The sequence below is a fragment of the Camponotus vicinus genome, unplaced genomic scaffold (assembly GCF_025532165.1).
Source record: "Camponotus vicinus isolate PSW18456_S1 unplaced genomic scaffold, iyCamVici1.0 SCAF_8, whole genome shotgun sequence".
NCBI lineage: Eukaryota > Metazoa > Arthropoda > Insecta > Hymenoptera > Formicidae > Camponotus > Camponotus vicinus.
In genome coordinates, this window is record NW_028141980.1 from 3,043,088 (window position 1) to 3,065,047 (window position 21,960).

At 46.9% G+C, this 21,960-nt stretch overlaps 1 protein-coding gene across 2 annotated transcripts in view; it reads right to left on the reverse strand.

Moving 5' to 3' along the window:
* Window positions 1-808: 808 nt before the first annotated feature.
* The window catches only part of LOC145975617 (2-oxoadipate dehydrogenase complex component E1), a 330,754-nt gene continuing 309,602 nt past the window's right edge, over window positions 809-21,960 (reverse strand). For both annotated transcript variants that reach the window (XM_083106211.1, XM_083106214.1), the window contains exon 13: window positions 809-1,070. In XM_083106211.1, the coding sequence (XP_082962337.1) occupies window positions 963-1,070 (108 nt within the window). In that variant the 3' untranslated portion in view covers window positions 809-962. The remainder of the gene's footprint in view (window positions 1,071-21,960) is intronic.

Genomic DNA, 21,960 nt, shown 5'->3' on the forward strand with positions numbered 1-21,960 from the left:
GGCAGGCAGTTTAACCGCAGAGCAAGACACCCAATCGGATTCCGACTGGGAAGCGAGCACCACTACGACAGCCACGCAGACCGAGCTGACCGGAAACCTCGTGGACGAAAATAACAACTAATCCTGGGGGCCAATAAAATTTACCAAGACGGCCCCACGAATCTCCTACCGAGAACGCTCGTATATAAACGGTCCTTATCAGGACCATTGTAAATAGACCTGAATAAACTGTATATAGCTCCACACTCTCTCTCTCTTCAATTCAGCGGATCCTCCACCCGGCGAGCGTGCGAACATACACAGCACTAGGGAATCACTATCTTCCCTTAGTGGCGAATTTACGAACACACGGGCGGTGATAGAGCGACTACCACCGCACGAACTCTATAAGGTCTATATAAAACAGCGGAATGGCAGTTTCCAGATCTTTCTATTTTCGACAAAATTAAAGCTAGAATTGTACAACAGCATTCTATACTGTCATCAATTTGTGCAGAAAAAGCATAGTATTTGGAGCTGTTCTTTTGCCTATTATTAAAATTTGATTTCAATAACTCTCCATCCTTATTTTTTACTTGTAAATTTATCGGGATTTATCATATTAATATACTGTAGTATAATGACCAGAATTGTTCGGGAGAATGTATTCGCCAGATTACTGCGAAATGCAGCATTGTAGTATCTGCATGTCGATTGCGAAACGATTAATATAATTTCATATTTCATATTCATATTAATTTATTATTTGATATTCTTTAACACATAATATTAATATTACGCAAGATGAATTAAAAAATGATTCAAAACGTTCGTGTTTAATGCATATATTTAACAAATATTTTGAAATATACTAATAATTAATAGAAAAATGAGTTTTCTCTTCTTCCTTGCGCTCTAATTACCGCGCTTTGGCTCTTATTTGGCAATTTTTAATTAATTTTTAAATTATATATATTTTGTCATTATTTCATTGTAAATGGTTTAACAATAACTTCATTTGCTTCTTGTTGATGTAGTTGTCCATCTCCTACAGCTGGTGCCGCCATGGATTTTCGACCACAGTATTTTAACTGAAAATGATAATCTATTATAATGTATGTTACGTTATAGAGAAGATAAATAAAATATCTAGAATAAGAACTTTAAAATAATCTAATCCTTTTTGAAATAAATAAATAACATATGCTAAATCCATAAAAAATATTCAAAGCTACATATGTTAAAAAAATATTTACTTTTAAAAATACAAGATGTCCGGTAATAATCGTAACAAAACAAAAAGCAGAGTAGGTGAATCTGATAGATTTTTTTGTGACGCTGAAAACGAATCTGGCCGCAGAATTTCCCCAGCACGTCAAGTTTTTGAGTAATTTATAGTTGAATGGCCCAAAAATCGCTATTTTGGCCAATTTCATGAACTTATTGTGGGAAAACCAAATTTCTTGAAATATTTCTATCAATGACATCGTACTCACTTTCATCTTTCAAATCCACTTTTGATTACCGCCGCACAATTTTTTTTCGCTCAGATACAAGTTATAAGACCGGTCATGCACAGGGGTCCAATAAACCATTCTAAATCAAACCGTGCCACCTCTCCATCTCACTACGAATCAAAATTAGAGTAAAAACATACATTTTTAAATACCTTCTGTCACCTTTTGAAATTAAAAATGGCACATCCAATATGGTGGATCACAATAAGAAGGCATAAAATTTAGAAAAATTTATCAAAATGTGTAACAACTGTATTAGATATTTCTTTACAATACTTTTTTGGGAAACCAAATCTGACATATATCAGTCTTTTCAAATTTCAAGATGATGGATCTACCATATTGATGTCTATGTAAATTTTCTTTAACGTAAATTTTCTATAACTTCATACTTATATATCTCAGCGAAAAAAAATCGTGCGGCGATATAATCGAAAGTGGATTTGAAAGATGAAAGTGAGTACTATACAATGCCATTGATAGAAATATTTCAAAAAATTTGGTTTCCCCACAATAAATTCATGAAATTGGCCAAAATAGCGATTTTTGGACCATTCAACTACAAATTACTCAAAAACCTGACGTGCTGAGGAAATTCTGCGGCCAGGTTCGTTTTCAGCGTCACTATATCTATCAAATTCACCTACTCTGCTTTTTGTAACTGAACCTCACAGGCCTGTGTTATTTTTCAATTATTTCAATTATATCAATTATTCCTTTAATTATTTTTTTCTAATGAATTGGAAAAGGTAAGAGAAATTATTTATATATTTATATAAACATATGTAAATTTATATATAGGATATACGATGATCGATTAAATGCACGCAAATGAGGCAGTAAAAGAGAGATATATCATGTATACTATCTTAGTATTTGATGTACTATCCATTGGTGATAATCGCAATCGTTAAAATAATTTTTTGATTCCCTAAGGATCAAAATATATGTATTCATCCTAGGAAATGAGTTGTAACAATGCGCCCTAAAAGACATATTGTATCGAAATTTCTGGCCGTTTATCTGTCGGAAGCTGCCGCCTGACGAACATTTATCGGATAGAGGCAGCGATGCGGTGCATCCACATTTTTAATTATCCAAAAATCCGCGCCTTATGACCGTAATCCTTCGGCAAAATACCGAAAACCGAAGACCGCAGACCGCCAAAAGGTCCCGAGCAGTTGAGTATACGTCGGACAATCCACATTCGACGCCCCCTTCAAGCATCCTGTATTGTATCGTAATCGTCGCTCGAAAGGAGTAATACTATTTGTGCCGGCCCGAGTAATTAACCCACGTATAAGGACTTGGCAGACTAAAGACATTCTGTCGATCTTCAATCCTGAGAAGATCAAAAAATTCCGACTCCCACTAGTATAGTGGGGGAAACCAGAATATGAATCCGATCCTTCCGCATATTCAAGACAGAGGGTAGAAAAGATGTAGGGATGTATGTGGGAGGAGGAGACTATACGCCCGTCAGACGTGTCTATACGCCCATTCGGTCAACGAGCGACAGAATCCATCCGTGGCAACGGCATCGACGCATATCCTGTGGAAAAAGCATTCACACACCTTTTAGCCCAATGAATAATTGTTAGAAAACAACATTCGTGGACTAGAAAAATATGTGAGGTGCAAGTGGCTGGATCGGGAATCGAACCCGAGTCTTTCGCTTTCTGGGCAACTGCCCTAGACCACTGAGCTATCCAGACCTCACACCTAATGCTGCGTTTTAACACAATGATATGCGACTCCAGAGCGATGTTGGTATCTTGCTCGATGGATGCAATGCCGATTGATGGAGGAACCTTGAAAAGGTTGCTCGCTGATCAAATAAGTGCCGGTGGAGGTATTTGCGTGCACTGCATGCTGGCTTCCGACTGGTCTTCCGTAAGAAACGGCACCGACGAGCACAACGCCGTAGAGTGACCACATCCCCCAAGATCCCTCTAGTAAATACTAATATCCCCACTGTGCTAATAACAGTGGCGGATGGACCCTAAATAGGGCCGTGGCAAGCCTCCAAAAATACCTCAGCGTTTTCTGTTTCTGCTAACAAGAGGAGTATCAAGTAGTGAGATCACCGATTTTGCCGAACTTTAAATATATTTTAGAACTAACTCCCCATTACTTCATGAACATGTGGCACGATGCAATATTTAAGTATTCATAAGAAAGAACTGTGTTCCGAATTGGGCTATGTGGCGAATATTGATGATTTATATATCAGTGTGTAGGGCGAAAATTCGTGTGTATCGAAAATATTAAGAAAACAAACATTTTAGCTCCTAAACTTGTATGTGTGTAGGATGTATGGGAGTTGTAATATATGTTGGAAAATCAGACCAATCAGTTCAATCAAGGATCGACTCATCATTGGAGATGTCAAAAGTAATAAATATACATTAGAGTGTCCCTTATTTATCGACCTCGAAATGTTTCTGTTCTTACCCTTTAAAAAGTTTCCAATATTGATAAAAATAAGCTCTAAATTTTTTCGATTTTTTTTGGTTATTGTTAATCCGTGCCAACAAGCCATTGATATTTTCAGAATGGACTGTTCAAGTAAAAATATTATTATTAAATTTATTCATCATAATATCATAATTTAATATTACTTTCATAATTAAAAATATCCCGTAAAAATAAAAAATTAATAAGTTGTTACTTGTAAAACATTACTCACATTTATAAAATACTTATATTTTAAATACCGCAATAAACTGATATACAGGGTGATTCAAAATAACCCCCTTGTCCCTGAAATGACACATTCTTGAATCAATTCTAAGACGATTTTTTCTTTGGCAAAATTTCGTCCGAAGCTTAGTTTTTGAATTATTAAAGGAAGTAGTTAACGTATGACGGGTCGAATACAAGAGGCAGGCAAGGGTGGCGCGATTCACCGTCAGACGCGGGTGTTTACGCGGGGCGCCTGCTGCGATCAGCTGGTCGCTATACACATACAGACACACATGCGAACACATACATTCTCTCTGTCTGTCTGTCTGGCTGTCTGTCTGTCTGTCTCTCTCACTCTCTCTCTCTCTCTCATTCGCTCACTCACCTGTATTTTTTTTTTTTTTACGAGAGAGGGGAAAATGCATTTTATGCATACCCACCGGTCGATCCAGTGAGTTATGTGGGACTCGAGTACCAAGTCGAATTACCAACTCGGTACTCCCTACCCACTAAAAACCCCTCTCTTTTCACGAATTTCCTTTGACACACTGTCCCTCCGACTTCCCGAGATCTGTTTTCACATAACGTCAAAAAATAGTTATTATTACCTTGTTCGATGACTTTTGATGTATTGCTGTAATTGCTTGAAGGAGAAATGAATTTTTCGATAGATCGTACGTTCTCAAATTTAACGTAGATATCACGTTGCAAAAGACAAGAAATCCACACTAAATTATTAACTGAAAGTTTTTCTTCTTTCATGAACTGTATTCTTTTATAAACTTTAACGTAATCACATTTATTTACTCACTCGATGAGACGAGAAATTTACTAATGACTCTATCACTAATCACTATTAATCACTGTCGAATAATAACTGTTGGCGATTAAAAATCACTCGATGAAAGAAACACGCGCGGACACATTACTACACGACGCGACGACACGACAATGCGACGATAATTACTCGGCGACTGCAAGCAGTTCTTTGTCATGGTAGGTTGCGGTAGGTTAAGGTACTACTGGCGCTATCAAACGCGATCATGTGTTCGATTGAAGAATGCGGTAAACATAATAAACATTTAACATATTAATATTATTATTATCATGAATGTGTGTGATATTCATACATCGTATATCTATTTAAAAATTAATTAGATTAATTAAGTGTTTTTAAAATATTTATTACTTTTACTATCTTAAACAAATATTTAATATTAATATTTTATATGATAATAGTAAAAGTGATAAATATTTTAAAAACACTTATTTTTAATCTAATTAATTTTTAAATAGATATCATACGATGTATGGATATCACACACATTCATGATAATAATAATATTAATATGTTAAATGTTTATTATGTTTACCGCATTCTTCAATCGAACACATGATCGCGTTCGATAGCGCCAGTAGTACCTTAACCTACCGCAACCTACCATGACAAAAAACTGCTTGCAGCCGCCGAATAATTATCGTCGCATTGTCGCGTCGTCGCGTCGTGTAGTAATGTGTCCGCGCGTGTTTCTTTCATCGAGTGATTTTTAATCGCCAACAGTTATTATTCGACAGTGATTAATAGTGATTAGTGACAGAGTCATTAGAAAATTTCTCGTCTCATCGAGTGAGTAAATAAATGTGATTACGTTAAAGTTTATAAAAGAATACAGTTCATGAAAGAAGAAAAACTTTCGGTTAATAATTTAGTGTGGATTTCTTGTCTGTTGCAACGTGATATCTACGTTAAATTTGAGAACGTACGATCTATCGGAAAATTCATTTCTCCTTCAAGCAATTACAGCAATACATCAAAAGTCATCGAACAAGGTAATAATAACTATTTTTTGACGTTATGTGAACAGATCTCGGGAAGTCAGAGGGACAGTGTGTCAAAGGAAATTCGTGAAAAGAGAGGGGTTTTTAGTGGGTAGGGAGTACCGAGTTGGTAATTCGACTTGGTACTCGAGTCCCACATAACTCACTGGATCGACCGGTGGGTATGCATAAAATGCATTTTCCCCTCTCTCGTAAAAAAAAAAAATACAGGTGAGTGAGCGAATGAGAGAGAAAGAGAGAGAGAGAGAGAGAGAGAGAGAGAGAGAGAGACAGACAGACAGACAGACAGACAGACAGACAGACAGACAGACAAACAGACAGACAGACAGAGAGAGTATGTATGTGTTCGCATGTGTGTCTGTATGTGTATAGCGACCAGCTGATCGCAGCAGGCGCCCCGCGTAAGCACCCGCGTCTGACGGTGAATCGCGTCACCCTTGCCTGCCTCTTGTATTCGACCCGTCATACGTTAACTACTTCCTTTAATAATTCAAAAACTAAGCTTCGGACGAAATTTTGCCAAAGGAAAAATCGTCTTAGAATTGATTCAAGAATGTGTCATTTCAGGGACAAGGGGGTTATTTTGAATCACCCTGTATAACTGATATATGTAAATTTTACAGCAACTTTAACTACATTAAATCACAAAATTCATCAAAATATTAAGTTCCTTATGATTGATCAAATTGCATTCATATTTATAGAATCAATATTCAACATAAAATGATGAAATACGAAAAAATATGAAAAAGAAAATGACAGAAAAGAAAATTTATTCCAAACAATACAATATGTCATGTTAAGTATGTAACGATGCCCCCAGTGCACGTCACAAAATCCCGGAACGAACAACAGCCGGAAGCTGCCGCCCGAAAAACCATCCGCCGGAAAAAGGGGCAGGGACGCGCCGCGCCAAATCTCCGGTAAAATTAAGAGACTGTTAAACAAAATCGAGGCGAACCGAAGAAAACCGAGGGCACCCGAGCTACCCCGATCGGAAAAGCCGCGCCGAAATTCGCCGCGCTCCCACCACACGCTCCCGTTTCCTTACCGCTCGGTGGGGGCACCCGTTTGTACGTCGGCGCGGGTCTAATTAGCCGGGGTATAAGAAGGGCCCGAAAATCATCCCGAGGGCAGATCCGTCTCCGCTTGCGACTAAGCAAGCAATCCAGATCACGAATCCAATCCTACAAGCGAAAGCCTCCGCAAAAAGCCTCGAACAGAAGGTAGAGCGTACTCTGCCTCAGCTGAGCTTTCTCAGTTTCGAGCTTTGGGAGGCCACGTTTGTCCTAAAAAAGCCTACTCTGCCTGAGAAAACGTGCCGGAGAGTGCTCCTGCACCGTTGAGCGATCTCGACCCAGGCGGGGCATCCCGCCACCGTACTACCGTTGCAGCGATATCGGGAGGTGGAGAGCAGAGCCGCCTCCGACGAGTGTTCTCGTCCGCACGGTAGAATCCCGCGACGTCCATCCTTCGCGAAATACGAATTCATTAAGTCACCGTCGAAGCGGGCATTTAATTCCGACATACGTCCCGCGCATCTCGAGGGCATTGCCCCGAACGGAACATCAACACGAACGGCGCGTTTACCGTTTTCTTTTGCATACACGTCGGGTTTTAAACGCATTCCGATCGCCGAAACCTTATATCGCGACCGAGTCGAAATTGACCTACCGCACCGATCACGGTGTTACACTGCATTCGTCTTATTGTACTCTAGCACTCGCGCTTGTCAGACTTGCACCGCAATTATACTGCACTCCGCTTATTGCTATACACTCACCGCACACTCACGCTGTCAGACTCGCACCCGCACACGAAAACTAGCGTTAAACACACACACACACACACACACAGGCTCACACTGTTATCATCATTCTGTACTTTTCTTTTTTTTGAATAAACATTTTTCTTCATTACTTTCAAAACGAAACTGCCGCTGTAATTACTAGCTTGTCTACACGAAACCGAATCCTGCCTCCGACTGCGACTATCCGAATTGCACGCGGAATTCGCCCGTGACATTGGCGCCCGAACAAAAATTTCGATAGAGGCAAGACACGATAAGAAGTATGAAAGCGTGGGTGTATAGACTTAATAAAGAACAGTTAGCCGCATTAGCAAACTCGTGCGATCTAGACGATACAGGATCACTGGAGGAGTTGCGTAAACGTCTACACCAATTCGCGGAAGATCACCCTGGAAAACTCGAGGGAATGGGGGAGGAAACAAGTGCATTTCCTCGGCTCACGGTGACATCACCAGGAAACGCGGGTTTTCGCACCCCTACGGCGGTCGAACCGGAGCTTTTCGAGGGGAAGGCGATTAATCAAATCCGGAAGTGGGGATGTCATTTCGACGGGAGAGACCCCGCCGCATTCTTAGAACGAGTGGAGGAACTGAGGGAGGCATATGGCTTCACGCGAGCCCAGTTATTACAGGGCCTACCGGAACTGCTAAGGGGGGACACGTTACTATGGTTTCGCAATTACCGAGAGACGTGGGGACGCTGGGAAGACTTCGAGCGCGATTTCCGGCAACAATATCTACCGCGTCGTTATGCAGCCGCCCTACGTCGCGAAATCATGGGGCGACATCAAAAAGCAACCGAGAAATTTGCACCGTACGTCACGGTAATGATGACGCTGATGCGCCGGGCCGGAGGATACTCGCGGGAAGAGCAACTCGACCTCGTATATGAAAACATGCACCCGGCGTACAAACATTATATAAGAATAGACGACGTAAGGAACATGGCCGAATTACAGGCGAGGGCAACAGAGTATGAGGACATAATACAGGAACAGAAAGAGGCGCTGAAACGGGAAAAACCAGCAGCCTCCGCCGTAATAACCGCTTATAACATGAAGGAATGTTGCTGGCGGTGCAAACAGAGGGGACACACGAGAGCACAATGCCAAAGACTAGCAAAAAAGTTCTGTTCACAATGTAGCCGCGACGGAGTCCTAACCAAGGAATGTCATCCGCGACAGGGAAACGCCAATGGGGCCGAGGCAGCTACGGCCGCGGAAGAAATCTCGACCCCCTCATAAGATTCGTACCGCGACCACACACAAAAATTAAAATCCGGAACAAAGAATATGATGCTTTAATAGATGGCGGCTCGGAGATATCGATAATTAACCAAGACACGGCATGGGAATTAGCCAAAATAGGATTTGAAATCCAGGAAGGAGGGGGACTAATACAGCTGGCCGACGGGTCAGAAGGAGAAACCAGCGGGAGTATAAACTTGCCGATACGCCTGCGGAACAGGACCACAAGACACGAGTTTTTCATCCTCCCAAAAATGGAAGACGAGATATTAATAGGGATAGACCTTCAAGTAAAACTACAGATAGGAATCCCGCCAACATCAAAGAATTTAATACGGGAAATTTCGAGATGCAGCGCAGCCAGGGGGCTGGCAGTACAGACAGCCAGAGAGAAAGAAGAACTACAGCGATTTCTGGAGAAGGAGCTACAACAATTCAAGGAAGTACACGGGGCAACAGACAAAGTGGAGCATGAAATATGGCTCCGAGTGGCAAGGCCGATAAAACAAAGATACCGGCCCCGCAATCCGGTCATGCAGGCCATTATTAACGAAGAAGTAGAAAAGATGCTGGCAGATGACATTATCGAACCATCGCACAGCCCGTGGAGTTCACCCATAGTTCTCGTGAGGAAGAAAGATGGAAAGCATCGATTCTGCATCGACTTTCGGAAAATCAATGACATCACCCATAAAGATGCATATCCGCTGCCACAGATTCCCGCAACATTAGATAAATTAAGAGGAGCCAGATATTTATCCACGCTTGACTTGAAAAATGGCTATTGGCAAGTCCCCCTCACACCTGACAGCAGACCGATCACAGCGTTTACAGTCCCCGGAATGGGACTGTTTCAATTCAAAGTGATGCCGTTCGGATTACATTCGGCACCCGCCACGTTCCAGCGGTTATTAGACGAAGTGCTCGGGCCAGATTTGGAACCGCATGTTTTCGTATATCTCGATGACATTATCGTCATCAGCGAAACGTTTAACAAACACCTCGAGTTGCTCACCGAGACGTTCCGCCGCCTTCGAGAAGCGCGACTCAGACTGAACCCGGACAAATGCAAATTTTGTGTCGATCAATTACGTTACTTAGGGCACATCGTTGACCGCGAGGGAATAAGAACCGACCCGGAAAAAGTTAGCGCGGTGGCGAATTGGCCGGAACCACGAAATGTTAAACAAATCCGCCAATTCATCGGGATGGCTTCCTGGTATCGGCGTTTCATCGCGAACTTCTCCACGATCACCGCCCCACTCACTGCACTCACGAGGAAAAATGTGCGATGGGGCTGGGGCCCGGAACAAAGCGAAGCGTTCAGTACGATAAAAGTTAAATTAACCTCCGCGCCAGTATTAACCTGTCCGGATTTCACGCGGCGTTTTTACCTGCAAACCGACGCAAGTACATCAGGGTTAGGCGCGGTACTGACGCAACAATATAAGGAAGGCGAACGAGTCGTGGCGTACGCGAGTCGCACTTTAAACACCGCAGAAAAGAATTATAGCGCCACGGAGCTCGAATGCCTGGCCGTCGTATGGGGGATTCGTCGAATGAAGAATTACCTGGAAGGATATGCTTTCACCGTAATCACGGATCACCAAGCCTTAAAATGGCTGCAGAGGCTAGAATCCCCGACCGGGCGACTAGGACGTTGGGTATTCGAGCTCCAGCAGTATGACTTCGATGTCAAATATCGGAAGGGCGTTCTCAACAAAGTAGCGGACGCGCTATCACGCTACCCAACCGTCAGTGCCACAAGGAAATCAAACCGCTGCCAATGGTACGATCGCATCCGAGAAGAGACTTTACGGGAGCCGGGGAAAAAGCCAGAGTACCAGGTCAGAGGAGGAAAATTGTACCGACACATTTTGCACTCACTAGATTTTAAAGAAAGGAATAACAACGAGCAGTGGAAACTCTGCATCCCAACACCAGTACGTGAGACAGTGATACGCCGATATCACGACGAGCCTACGGCCGGACACCTCGGGATAGCAAAGACCATCGCCCGAATCGCCGAGGAGCACTATTGGCCAGGCATGTTTAGAGATATCGCCAAACATGTCCGGCGTTGCGAAACATGCCAAAGTTTCAAGGCGGCGCAACAAAGACCAGCAGGGAAACTACACGCCACGGAGGTAAGGAAACCTTGGGAGCAGGTCAGCATCGACCTCATTGGACCGTTACTACGATCAAAAAAAGGGCACACGTGGCTACTCGTTATGCAAGACCGGTTTTCAAAATGGGTGGAACTCACACCGCTACGAAAAGCGACCGCCGACGCGGTAACTCAGGCAGTAACGAATAACATCATCTTAAGACACGGCAGACCAGAGAGTATACTATCCGACAACGGAACTCAGTTACGATCGAAACAAGTAGAGAACCGGCTCAGGGAATGTAACATCCGCCACGTCACTACACCTGCATACGCTCCGCACTGTAATCCGATGGAAAGAACGAACAGAACGATCAAGACAATGGTGGCACAATTCGCCGGAACAGATCAAAAAACATGGGACGAGAGACTACAAGCCTTACAATTCGCGTATAACACGGCATACCACGAGGCCACCGGATATACGCCAGCCTACCTAAATCTCGGCCGCGAACTCGAAGCACCGATAGCCGAAAACCAACCGGACCGACTAGCACCCGCACCAGAAATAATTAAAAAACAGCTAGAAGAAGCCTACGAACTGGTCCGCGTCCATCTCGCCAGGGCATTCGAAAAGCAAAGGAAACATTACGATCTAAGAAGGAGAGCATGGAAGCCGAAAATGGGCGACTGGGTATGGAGGAAAACCCATCTTCTCTCAAAAAAAGCAGACAGTTTTAACGCAAAATTGGCGCCCAAGTACAGCGGGCCATACGAAGTTCGTCGGGTAATATCGCCAGTAATCGTGGACCTCCGAAACAAACAAGGGAAATGGCTACGACATATCCACATACAAGACCTAAAGTCGGCAGCCGAACAAAGAGATAACGAGGAAGAGGACGAGACGATAAACAATAACACAGACAACGAAGGAGACGACAACGAATAAACCAGAGCAAGAGATCAGAACAGTTCGAAATGTCGATGGGTTCAGACATACTCAAGGCGATCGAGGAATACCTCGGCGAGGACGCCGACTTCGAGACACAACCGACGCCTCCAGCTCCGTCGTCCGAGCCAACGAAGCCGCCGCAGCCGCGGCCACCCCGCGTCGGAACGGTGGTGCAACGATCCGACCGGGAAAACGCCAGGAAACGGGAGTTCCTCCTGGCCGAACCACCACCACCACCAGCAAGGAGAGCACTCAGGCCATATGAAAGACCGCCGCCACCACCAGCAGGGGCACGACCAGAACCACGGCCCGAGATTTTGAAATTGATGGGGCCGACGACCGCCCCGCCGATTCCCGTCGAGATAGAACCGGGCCTCGTCGTGGAAGTACCACACTTTGCCATCCACGTCAGCCGACGCTATAAGACAAGGACACCACAAGGGCGCTGGATCCTCCGGTTCAGCAGGGATGGCAAACTCCGCTACCGCCGCAAGATCGAGTGAGCGAGCGAGCCTATGTTTTTTTTATGTAGCGCGATTAGTTTTTTTTGCACGAATATTGTAATACCGTCCGGCCGTCCATCCGTCAGACGGTGAAGAGAAAAAAAAACACACGCCGACCATCGCGTACTGTGCCTAGAGACAGGCACAGTGTAATAAGGGGGGTGATGTAACGATGCACCCCAGTGCACGTCACAAAATCCCGGAACGAACAACAGCCGGAAGCTGCCGCCCGAAAAACCATCCGCCGGAAAAAGGGGCAGGGACGCGCCGCGCCAAATCTCCGGTAAAATTAAGAGACTGTTAAACAAAATCGAGGCGAACCGAAGAAAACCGAGGGCACCCGAGCTACCCCGATCGGAAAAGCCGCGCCGAAATTCGCCGCGCTCCCACCACACGCTCCCGTTTCCTTACCGCTCGGTGGGGGCACCCGTTTGTACGTCGGCGCGGGTCTAATTAGCCGGGGTATAAGAAGGGCCCGAAAATCATCCCGAGGGCAGATCCGTCTCCGCTTGCGACTAAGCAAGCAATCCAGATCACGAATCCAATCCTACAAGCGAAAGCCTCCGCAAAAAGCCTCGAACAGAAGGTAGAGCGTACTCTGCCTCAGCTGAGCTTTCTCAGTTTCGAGCTTTGGGAGGCCACGTTTGTCCTAAAAAAGCCTACTCTGCCTGAGAAAACGTGCCGGAGAGTGCTCCTGCACCGTTGAGCGATCTCGACCCAGGCGGGGCATCCCGCCACCGTACTACCGTTGCAGCGATATCGGGAGGTGGAGAGCAGAGCCGCCTCCGACGAGTGTTCTCGTCCGCACGGTAGAATCCCGCGACGTCCATCCTTCGCGAAATACGAATTCATTAAGTCACCGTCGAAGCGGGCATTTAATTCCGACATACGTCCCGCGCATCTCGAGGGCATTGCCCCGAACGGAACATCAACACGAACGGCGCGTTTACCGTTTTCTTTTGCATACACGTCGGGTTTTAAACGCATTCCGATCGCCGAAACCTTATATCGCGACCGAGTCGAAATTGACCTACCGCACCGATCACGGTGTTACACTGCATTCGTCTTATTGTACTCTAGCACTCGCGCTTGTCAGACTTGCACCGCAATTATACTGCACTCCGCTTATTGCTATACACTCACCGCACACTCACGCTGTCAGACTCGCACCCGCACACGAAAACTAGCGTTAAACACACACACACACACACACACAGGCTCACACTGTTATCATCATTCTGTACTTTTCTTTTTTTTGAATAAACATTTTTCTTCATTACTTTCAAAACGAAACTGCCGCTGTAATTACTAGCTTGTCTACACGAAACCGAATCCTGCCTCCGACTGCGACTATCCGAATTGCACGCGGAATTCGCCCGTGACATTGGCGCCCGAACAAAAATTTCGATAGAGGCAAGACACGATAAGAAGTATGAAAGCGTGGGTGTATAGACTTAATAAAGAACAGTTAGCCGCATTAGCAAACTCGTGCGATCTAGACGATACAGGATCACTGGAGGAGTTGCGTAAACGTCTACACCAATTCGCGGAAGATCACCCTGGAAAACTCGAGGGAATGGGGGAGGAAACAAGTGCATTTCCTCGGCTCACGGTGACATCACCAGGAAACGCGGGTTTTCGCACCCCTACGGCGGTCGAACCGGAGCTTTTCGAGGGGAAGGCGATTAATCAAATCCGGAAGTGGGGATGTCATTTCGACGGGAGAGACCCCGCCGCATTCTTAGAACGAGTGGAGGAACTGAGGGAGGCATATGGCTTCACGCGAGCCCAGTTATTACAGGGCCTACCGGAACTGCTAAGGGGGGACACGTTACTATGGTTTCGCAATTACCGAGAGACGTGGGGACGCTGGGAAGACTTCGAGCGCGATTTCCGGCAACAATATCTACCGCGTCGTTATGCAGCCGCCCTACGTCGCGAAATCATGGGGCGACATCAAAAAGCAACCGAGAAATTTGCACCGTACGTCACGGTAATGATGACGCTGATGCGCCGGGCCGGAGGATACTCGCGGGAAGAGCAACTCGACCTCGTATATGAAAACATGCACCCGGCGTACAAACATTATATAAGAATAGACGACGTAAGGAACATGGCCGAATTACAGGCGAGGGCAACAGAGTATGAGGACATAATACAGGAACAGAAAGAGGCGCTGAAACGGGAAAAACCAGCAGCCTCCGCCGTAATAACCGCTTATAACATGAAGGAATGTTGCTGGCGGTGCAAACAGAGGGGACACACGAGAGCACAATGCCAAAGACTAGCAAAAAAGTTCTGTTCACAATGTAGCCGCGACGGAGTCCTAACCAAGGAATGTCATCCGCGACAGGGAAACGCCAATGGGGCCGAGGCAGCTACGGCCGCGGAAGAAATCTCGACCCCCTCATAAGATTCGTACCGCGACCACACACAAAAATTAAAATCCGGAACAAAGAATATGATGCTTTAATAGATGGCGGCTCGGAGATATCGATAATTAACCAAGACACGGCATGGGAATTAGCCAAAATAGGATTTGAAATCCAGGAAGGAGGGGGACTAATACAGCTGGCCGACGGGTCAGAAGGAGAAACCAGCGGGAGTATAAACTTGCCGATACGCCTGCGGAACAGGACCACAAGACACGAGTTTTTCATCCTCCCAAAAATGGAAGACGAGATATTAATAGGGATAGACCTTCAAGTAAAACTACAGATAGGAATCCCGCCAACATCAAAGAATTTAATACGGGAAATTTCGAGATGCAGCGCAGCCAGGGGGCTGGCAGTACAGACAGCCAGAGAGAAAGAAGAACTACAGCGATTTCTGGAGAAGGAGCTACAACAATTCAAGGAAGTACACGGGGCAACAGACAAAGTGGAGCATGAAATATGGCTCCGAGTGGCAAGGCCGATAAAACAAAGATACCGGCCCCGCAATCCGGTCATGCAGGCCATTATTAACGAAGAAGTAGAAAAGATGCTGGCAGATGACATTATCGAACCATCGCACAGCCCGTGGAGTTCACCCATAGTTCTCGTGAGGAAGAAAGATGGAAAGCATCGATTCTGCATCGACTTTCGGAAAATCAATGACATCACCCATAAAGATGCATATCCGCTGCCACAGATTCCCGCAACATTAGATAAATTAAGAGGAGCCAGATATTTATCCACGCTTGACTTGAAAAATGGCTATTGGCAAGTCCCCCTCACACCTGACAGCAGACCGATCACAGCGTTTACAGTCCCCGGAATGGGACTGTTTCAATTCAAAGTGATGCCGTTCGGATTACATTCGGCACCCGCCACGTTCCAGCGGTTATTAGACGAAGTGCTCGGGCCAGATTTGGAACCGCATGTTTTCGTATATCTCGATGACATTATCGTCATCAGCGAAACGTTTAACAAACACCTCGAGTTGCTCACCGAGACGTTCCGCCGCCTTCGAGAAGCGCGACTCAGACTGAACCCGGACAAATGCAAATTTTGTGTCGATCAATTACGTTACTTAGGGCACATCGTTGACCGCGAGGGAATAAGAACCGACCCGGAAAAAGTTAGCGCGGTGGCGAATTGGCCGGAACCACGAAATGTTAAACAAATCCGCCAATTCATCGGGATGGCTTCCTGGTATCGGCGTTTCATCGCGAACTTCTCCACGATCACCGCCCCACTCACTGCACTCACGAGGAAAAATGTGCGATGGGGCTGGGGCCCGGAACAAAGCGAAGCGTTCAGTACGATAAAAGTTAAATTAACCTCCGCGCCAGTATTAACCTGTCCGGATTTCACGCGGCGTTTTTACCTGCAAACCGACGCAAGTACATCAGGGTTAGGCGCGGTACTGACGCAACAATATAAGGAAGGCGAACGAGTCGTGGCGTACGCGAGTCGCACTTTAAACACCGCAGAAAAGAATTATAGCGCCACGGAGCTCGAATGCCTGGCCGTCGTATGGGGGATTCGTCGAATGAAGAATTACCTGGAAGGATATGCTTTCACCGTAATCACGGATCACCAAGCCTTAAAATGGCTGCAGAGGCTAGAATCCCCGACCGGGCGACTAGGACGTTGGGTATTCGAGCTCCAGCAGTATGACTTCGATGTCAAATATCGGAAGGGCGTTCTCAACAAAGTAGCGGACGCGCTATCACGCTACCCAACCGTCAGTGCCACAAGGAAATCAAACCGCTGCCAATGGTACGATCGCATCCGAGAAGAGACTTTACGGGAGCCGGGGAAAAAGCCAGAGTACCAGGTCAGAGGAGGAAAATTGTACCGACACATTTTGCACTCACTAGATTTTAAAGAAAGGAATAACAACGAGCAGTGGAAACTCTGCATCCCAACACCAGTACGTGAGACAGTGATACGCCGATATCACGACGAGCCTACGGCCGGACACCTCGGGATAGCAAAGACCATCGCCCGAATCGCCGAGGAGCACTATTGGCCAGGCATGTTTAGAGATATCGCCAAACATGTCCGGCGTTGCGAAACATGCCAAAGTTTCAAGGCGGCGCAACAAAGACCAGCAGGGAAACTACACGCCACGGAGGTAAGGAAACCTTGGGAGCAGGTCAGCATCGACCTCATTGGACCGTTACTACGATCAAAAAAAGGGCACACGTGGCTACTCGTTATGCAAGACCGGTTTTCAAAATGGGTGGAACTCACACCGCTACGAAAAGCGACCGCCGACGCGGTAACTCAGGCAGTAACGAATAACATCATCTTAAGACACGGCAGACCAGAGAGTATACTATCCGACAACGGAACTCAGTTACGATCGAAACAAGTAGAGAACCGGCTCAGGGAATGTAACATCCGCCACGTCACTACACCTGCATACGCTCCGCACTGTAATCCGATGGAAAGAACGAACAGAACGATCAAGACAATGGTGGCACAATTCGCCGGAACAGATCAAAAAACATGGGACGAGAGACTACAAGCCTTACAATTCGCGTATAACACGGCATACCACGAGGCCACCGGATATACGCCAGCCTACCTAAATCTCGGCCGCGAACTCGAAGCACCGATAGCCGAAAACCAACCGGACCGACTAGCACCCGCACCAGAAATAATTAAAAAACAGCTAGAAGAAGCCTACGAACTGGTCCGCGTCCATCTCGCCAGGGCATTCGAAAAGCAAAGGAAACATTACGATCTAAGAAGGAGAGCATGGAAGCCGAAAATGGGCGACTGGGTATGGAGGAAAACCCATCTTCTCTCAAAAAAAGCAGACAGTTTTAACGCAAAATTGGCGCCCAAGTACAGCGGGCCATACGAAGTTCGTCGGGTAATATCGCCAGTAATCGTGGACCTCCGAAACAAACAAGGGAAATGGCTACGACATATCCACATACAAGACCTAAAGTCGGCAGCCGAACAAAGAGATAACGAGGAAGAGGACGAGACGATAAACAATAACACAGACAACGAAGGAGACGACAACGAATAAACCAGAGCAAGAGATCAGAACAGTTCGAAATGTCGATGGGTTCAGACATACTCAAGGCGATCGAGGAATACCTCGGCGAGGACGCCGACTTCGAGACACAACCGACGCCTCCAGCTCCGTCGTCCGAGCCAACGAAGCCGCCGCAGCCGCGGCCACCCCGCGTCGGAACGGTGGTGCAACGATCCGACCGGGAAAACGCCAGGAAACGGGAGTTCCTCCTGGCCGAACCACCACCACCACCAGCAAGGAGAGCACTCAGGCCATATGAAAGACCGCCGCCACCACCAGCAGGGGCACGACCAGAACCACGGCCCGAGATTTTGAAATTGATGGGGCCGACGACCGCCCCGCCGATTCCCGTCGAGATAGAACCGGGCCTCGTCGTGGAAGTACCACACTTTGCCATCCACGTCAGCCGACGCTATAAGACAAGGACACCACAAGGGCGCTGGATCCTCCGGTTCAGCAGGGATGGCAAACTCCGCTACCGCCGCAAGATCGAGTGAGCGAGCGAGCCTATGTTTTTTTTATGTAGCGCGATTAGTTTTTTTTGCACGAATATTGTAATACCGTCCGGCCGTCCATCCGTCAGACGGTGAAGAGAAAAAAAAACACACGCCGACCATCGCGTACTGTGCCTAGAGACAGGCACAGTGTAATAAGGGGGGTGATGTAACGATGCACCCCAGTGCACGTCACAAAATCCCGGAACGAACAACAGCCGGAAGCTGCCGCCCGAAAAACCATCCGCCGGAAAAAGGGGCAGGGACGCGCCGCGCCAAATCTCCGGTAAAATTAAGAGACTGTTAAACAAAATCGAGGCGAACCGAAGAAAACCGAGGGCACCCGAGCTACCCCGATCGGAAAAGCCGCGCCGAAATTCGCCGCGCTCCCACCACACGCTCCCGTTTCCTTACCGCTCGGTGGGGGCACCCGTTTGTACGTCGGCGCGGGTCTAATTAGCCGGGGTATAAGAAGGGCCCGAAAATCATCCCGAGGGCAGATCCGTCTCCGCTTGCGACTAAGCAAGCAATCCAGATCACGAATCCAATCCTACAAGCAAAAGCCTCCGCAAAAAGCCTCTAACAGAAGGTAGAGCGTACTCTGCCTCAGCTGAGCTTTCTCAGTTTCGAGCTTTGGGAGGCCACGTTTTTCCTAAAAAAGCCTACTCTGCCTGAGAAAACGTGCCGGAGAGTGCTCCTGCACCGTTGAGCGATCTCGACCCAGGCGGGGCATCCCGCCACCGTACTACCGTTGCAGCGATATCGGGAGGTGGAGAGCAGAGCCGCCTCCGACGAGTGTTCTCGTCCGCACGGTAGAATCCCGCGACGTCCATCCTTTGCGAAATACGAATTCATTAAGTCACCGTCGAAGCGGGCATTTAATTCCGACATACGTCCCGCGCATCTCGAGGGCATTGCCCCGAACGGAACATCAACATGAACGGCGCGTTTACCGTTTTCTTTTGCATACACGTCGGGTTTTAAACGCATTCCGATCGCCGAAACCTTATATCGCGACCGAGTCGAAATTGACCTACCGCACCGATCACGGTGTTACACTGCATTCGTCTTATTGTACTCTAGCACTCGCGCTTGTCAGACTTACACCGCAATTATACTGCACTCCGCTTATTGCTATACACTCACCGCACACTCACGCTGTCAGACTCGCACCCGCACACGAAAACTAGCGTTAAACACACACACACACACACACACACACACACACAGGCTCACACTGTTATCATCATTCTGTACTTTTCTTTTTTTTGAATAAACATTTTTCTTCATTACTTTCAAAACGAAACTGCCGCTGTAATTACTAGCTTGCCTACACGAAACCGAATCCTGCCTCCGACTGCGACTATCCGAATTGCACGCGGAATTCGCCCGTGACAAGTATAATATGAAAATCTGAGTGTAACTTTTAGTAAATTTGTTGCATATCAATACAAAAATAATTTTCATTATTATATAACACAAATTTTATAATTAATTTTGTACATTATATTTATTTATTTCATAAATATAATGGAAAAAATTGTAAAGTTTCATTATCGATTGTCTCACGTCGTGATAATCATGAAAGTCTATCTGGGTAAAGTCACTGTTCTGCAAGCTTTTGTTTTTAAGAGAATGCTAGACTGATTGTTTTACTGACCGATTATATTTTTGCAGACCGAAATTTTTTTATTGGTTTAATAGAATAATAAATCCTTTTCCATGATTAAAGTGCACGTAGCAATTAACCGCGATGTCTCCGAGTTTAAAAAAATATTTGTTAAAACAAAATTTTTTAAATTCAAGTCTTTTTATCGGATTCTGGCGTCAGGTCGCAACAATATTTGCTTAATGTAAAAGTTTTGCAATTTGTACGTACGAAATAAGATCACTCCGCAGTCGACGCGGAAGTGGAGTGGCTCCGGTGCGTCATGCAACAAGTCTGCGATGACGCTATGCCCCGGACTACGTCCCGCCCCCGCCGGACCGCCTACTGGTGGACGGACGAGATAGCCGAATTAAGGCGCTCGTCCGTCCAGGCCCGGCGAGCCCTCTCGAGGTTCCCGAGAGATGGGGACCCGGAAGAGAAGGAGGCCTTGATCAGCTACAGGGCTGCTAGATGCGCCCTTAGCCTCGCGATAAGGAAATCCAGGGCCAAGTGTTGGGACGAGATGCTTGCGTCCCTCAACACGGACCCATGGGGGCGTCCATACAAAATAGTACTAACAAACATAGGACCTGGGCGCCCCCGTGACGGAATCCCTGGACCCTCATATCCTCCGTGCGGTCGTGGATACCCTTTTCCCCTGTGAGATGGAGGGGTCTACGTTAGAGTGGGGTTCAGACTTGGACGGACCCCACGATATCATCGAGGATGTCGAGGTATCTAGGAAGGAAATTATCCGGGCCGTCCGGCGAATCGGATCTAGAAAGGCCTCCAGGCCGGACGGCATACTCTGGGTCCGGGCCCTGGGTTTCGTAGGCGAGCGCCTGAGGCACATCTTCAACGAGTGCCTCAGGCAGGGGCAATTCCCCTCGCTGTGGAAGAGGGCCAAGCTGGTCCTACTTCCCAAGGAGGGCAGGGAGCCAGAGACTCCGTCAGCGTATAGGCCAATATGCCTGCTGGATGAAGTCGGCAAAATCATCGAGAGAATTCTCGCTAGCCGGCTCATCCAGCACCTGTCCCGAGGTGAACACGATCTCCACGAGGAGCAATACGGCTTCCGTGAGGGGCGATCAACGATCGACGCGGGCAAGCGCGTCAGAGCCCTCACGGAGTCCGCCGGGCGGAGGGGGGGTGGCAATGGCTATATCGTTAGATATAGCCACCGCTTTTAACATCCTCCCCTGGGATAGAGTGGGGGACGCCCTCCACCATCATGGGATCCCCGCTACCTCGTGGGGATCATCTGCGAGTACTTTCGGGACAGGGAACTGGAGTTCATTAGACAGGATGGACTCCAGTGCCGATGGGCCATCCGGTGCGGGGTTCCGCAGTGGTCGGTGTTAGGACCTCTGCTATGGGACCTCGCGTATAACCGTATTCTCTGCCTTCCTCTTCCCCGGGGCTGCCACGCAATCTGCTACGCAGATGACACACTCGTGGTGGCTACCGGGGAAAGCTGGGGGGATGTAGCGGCCAAGGCCGAGACAGCGGTGGCATGCGTGGTGCGTGGTATCAAGAGTATGGGTCTCAAAGTAGCGGTATAGAAAACGAAGGTTATGTTTCTCTATAGCCGAGCCTCCGGAGTACCGCCAGAGACCCACATATGAGTCGAAGGGACCTCCATCCTGGTAGGAGACCGTCTCAAGTACCTCGGTCTCCTGCTGGATGGCAAGTGGAGCTT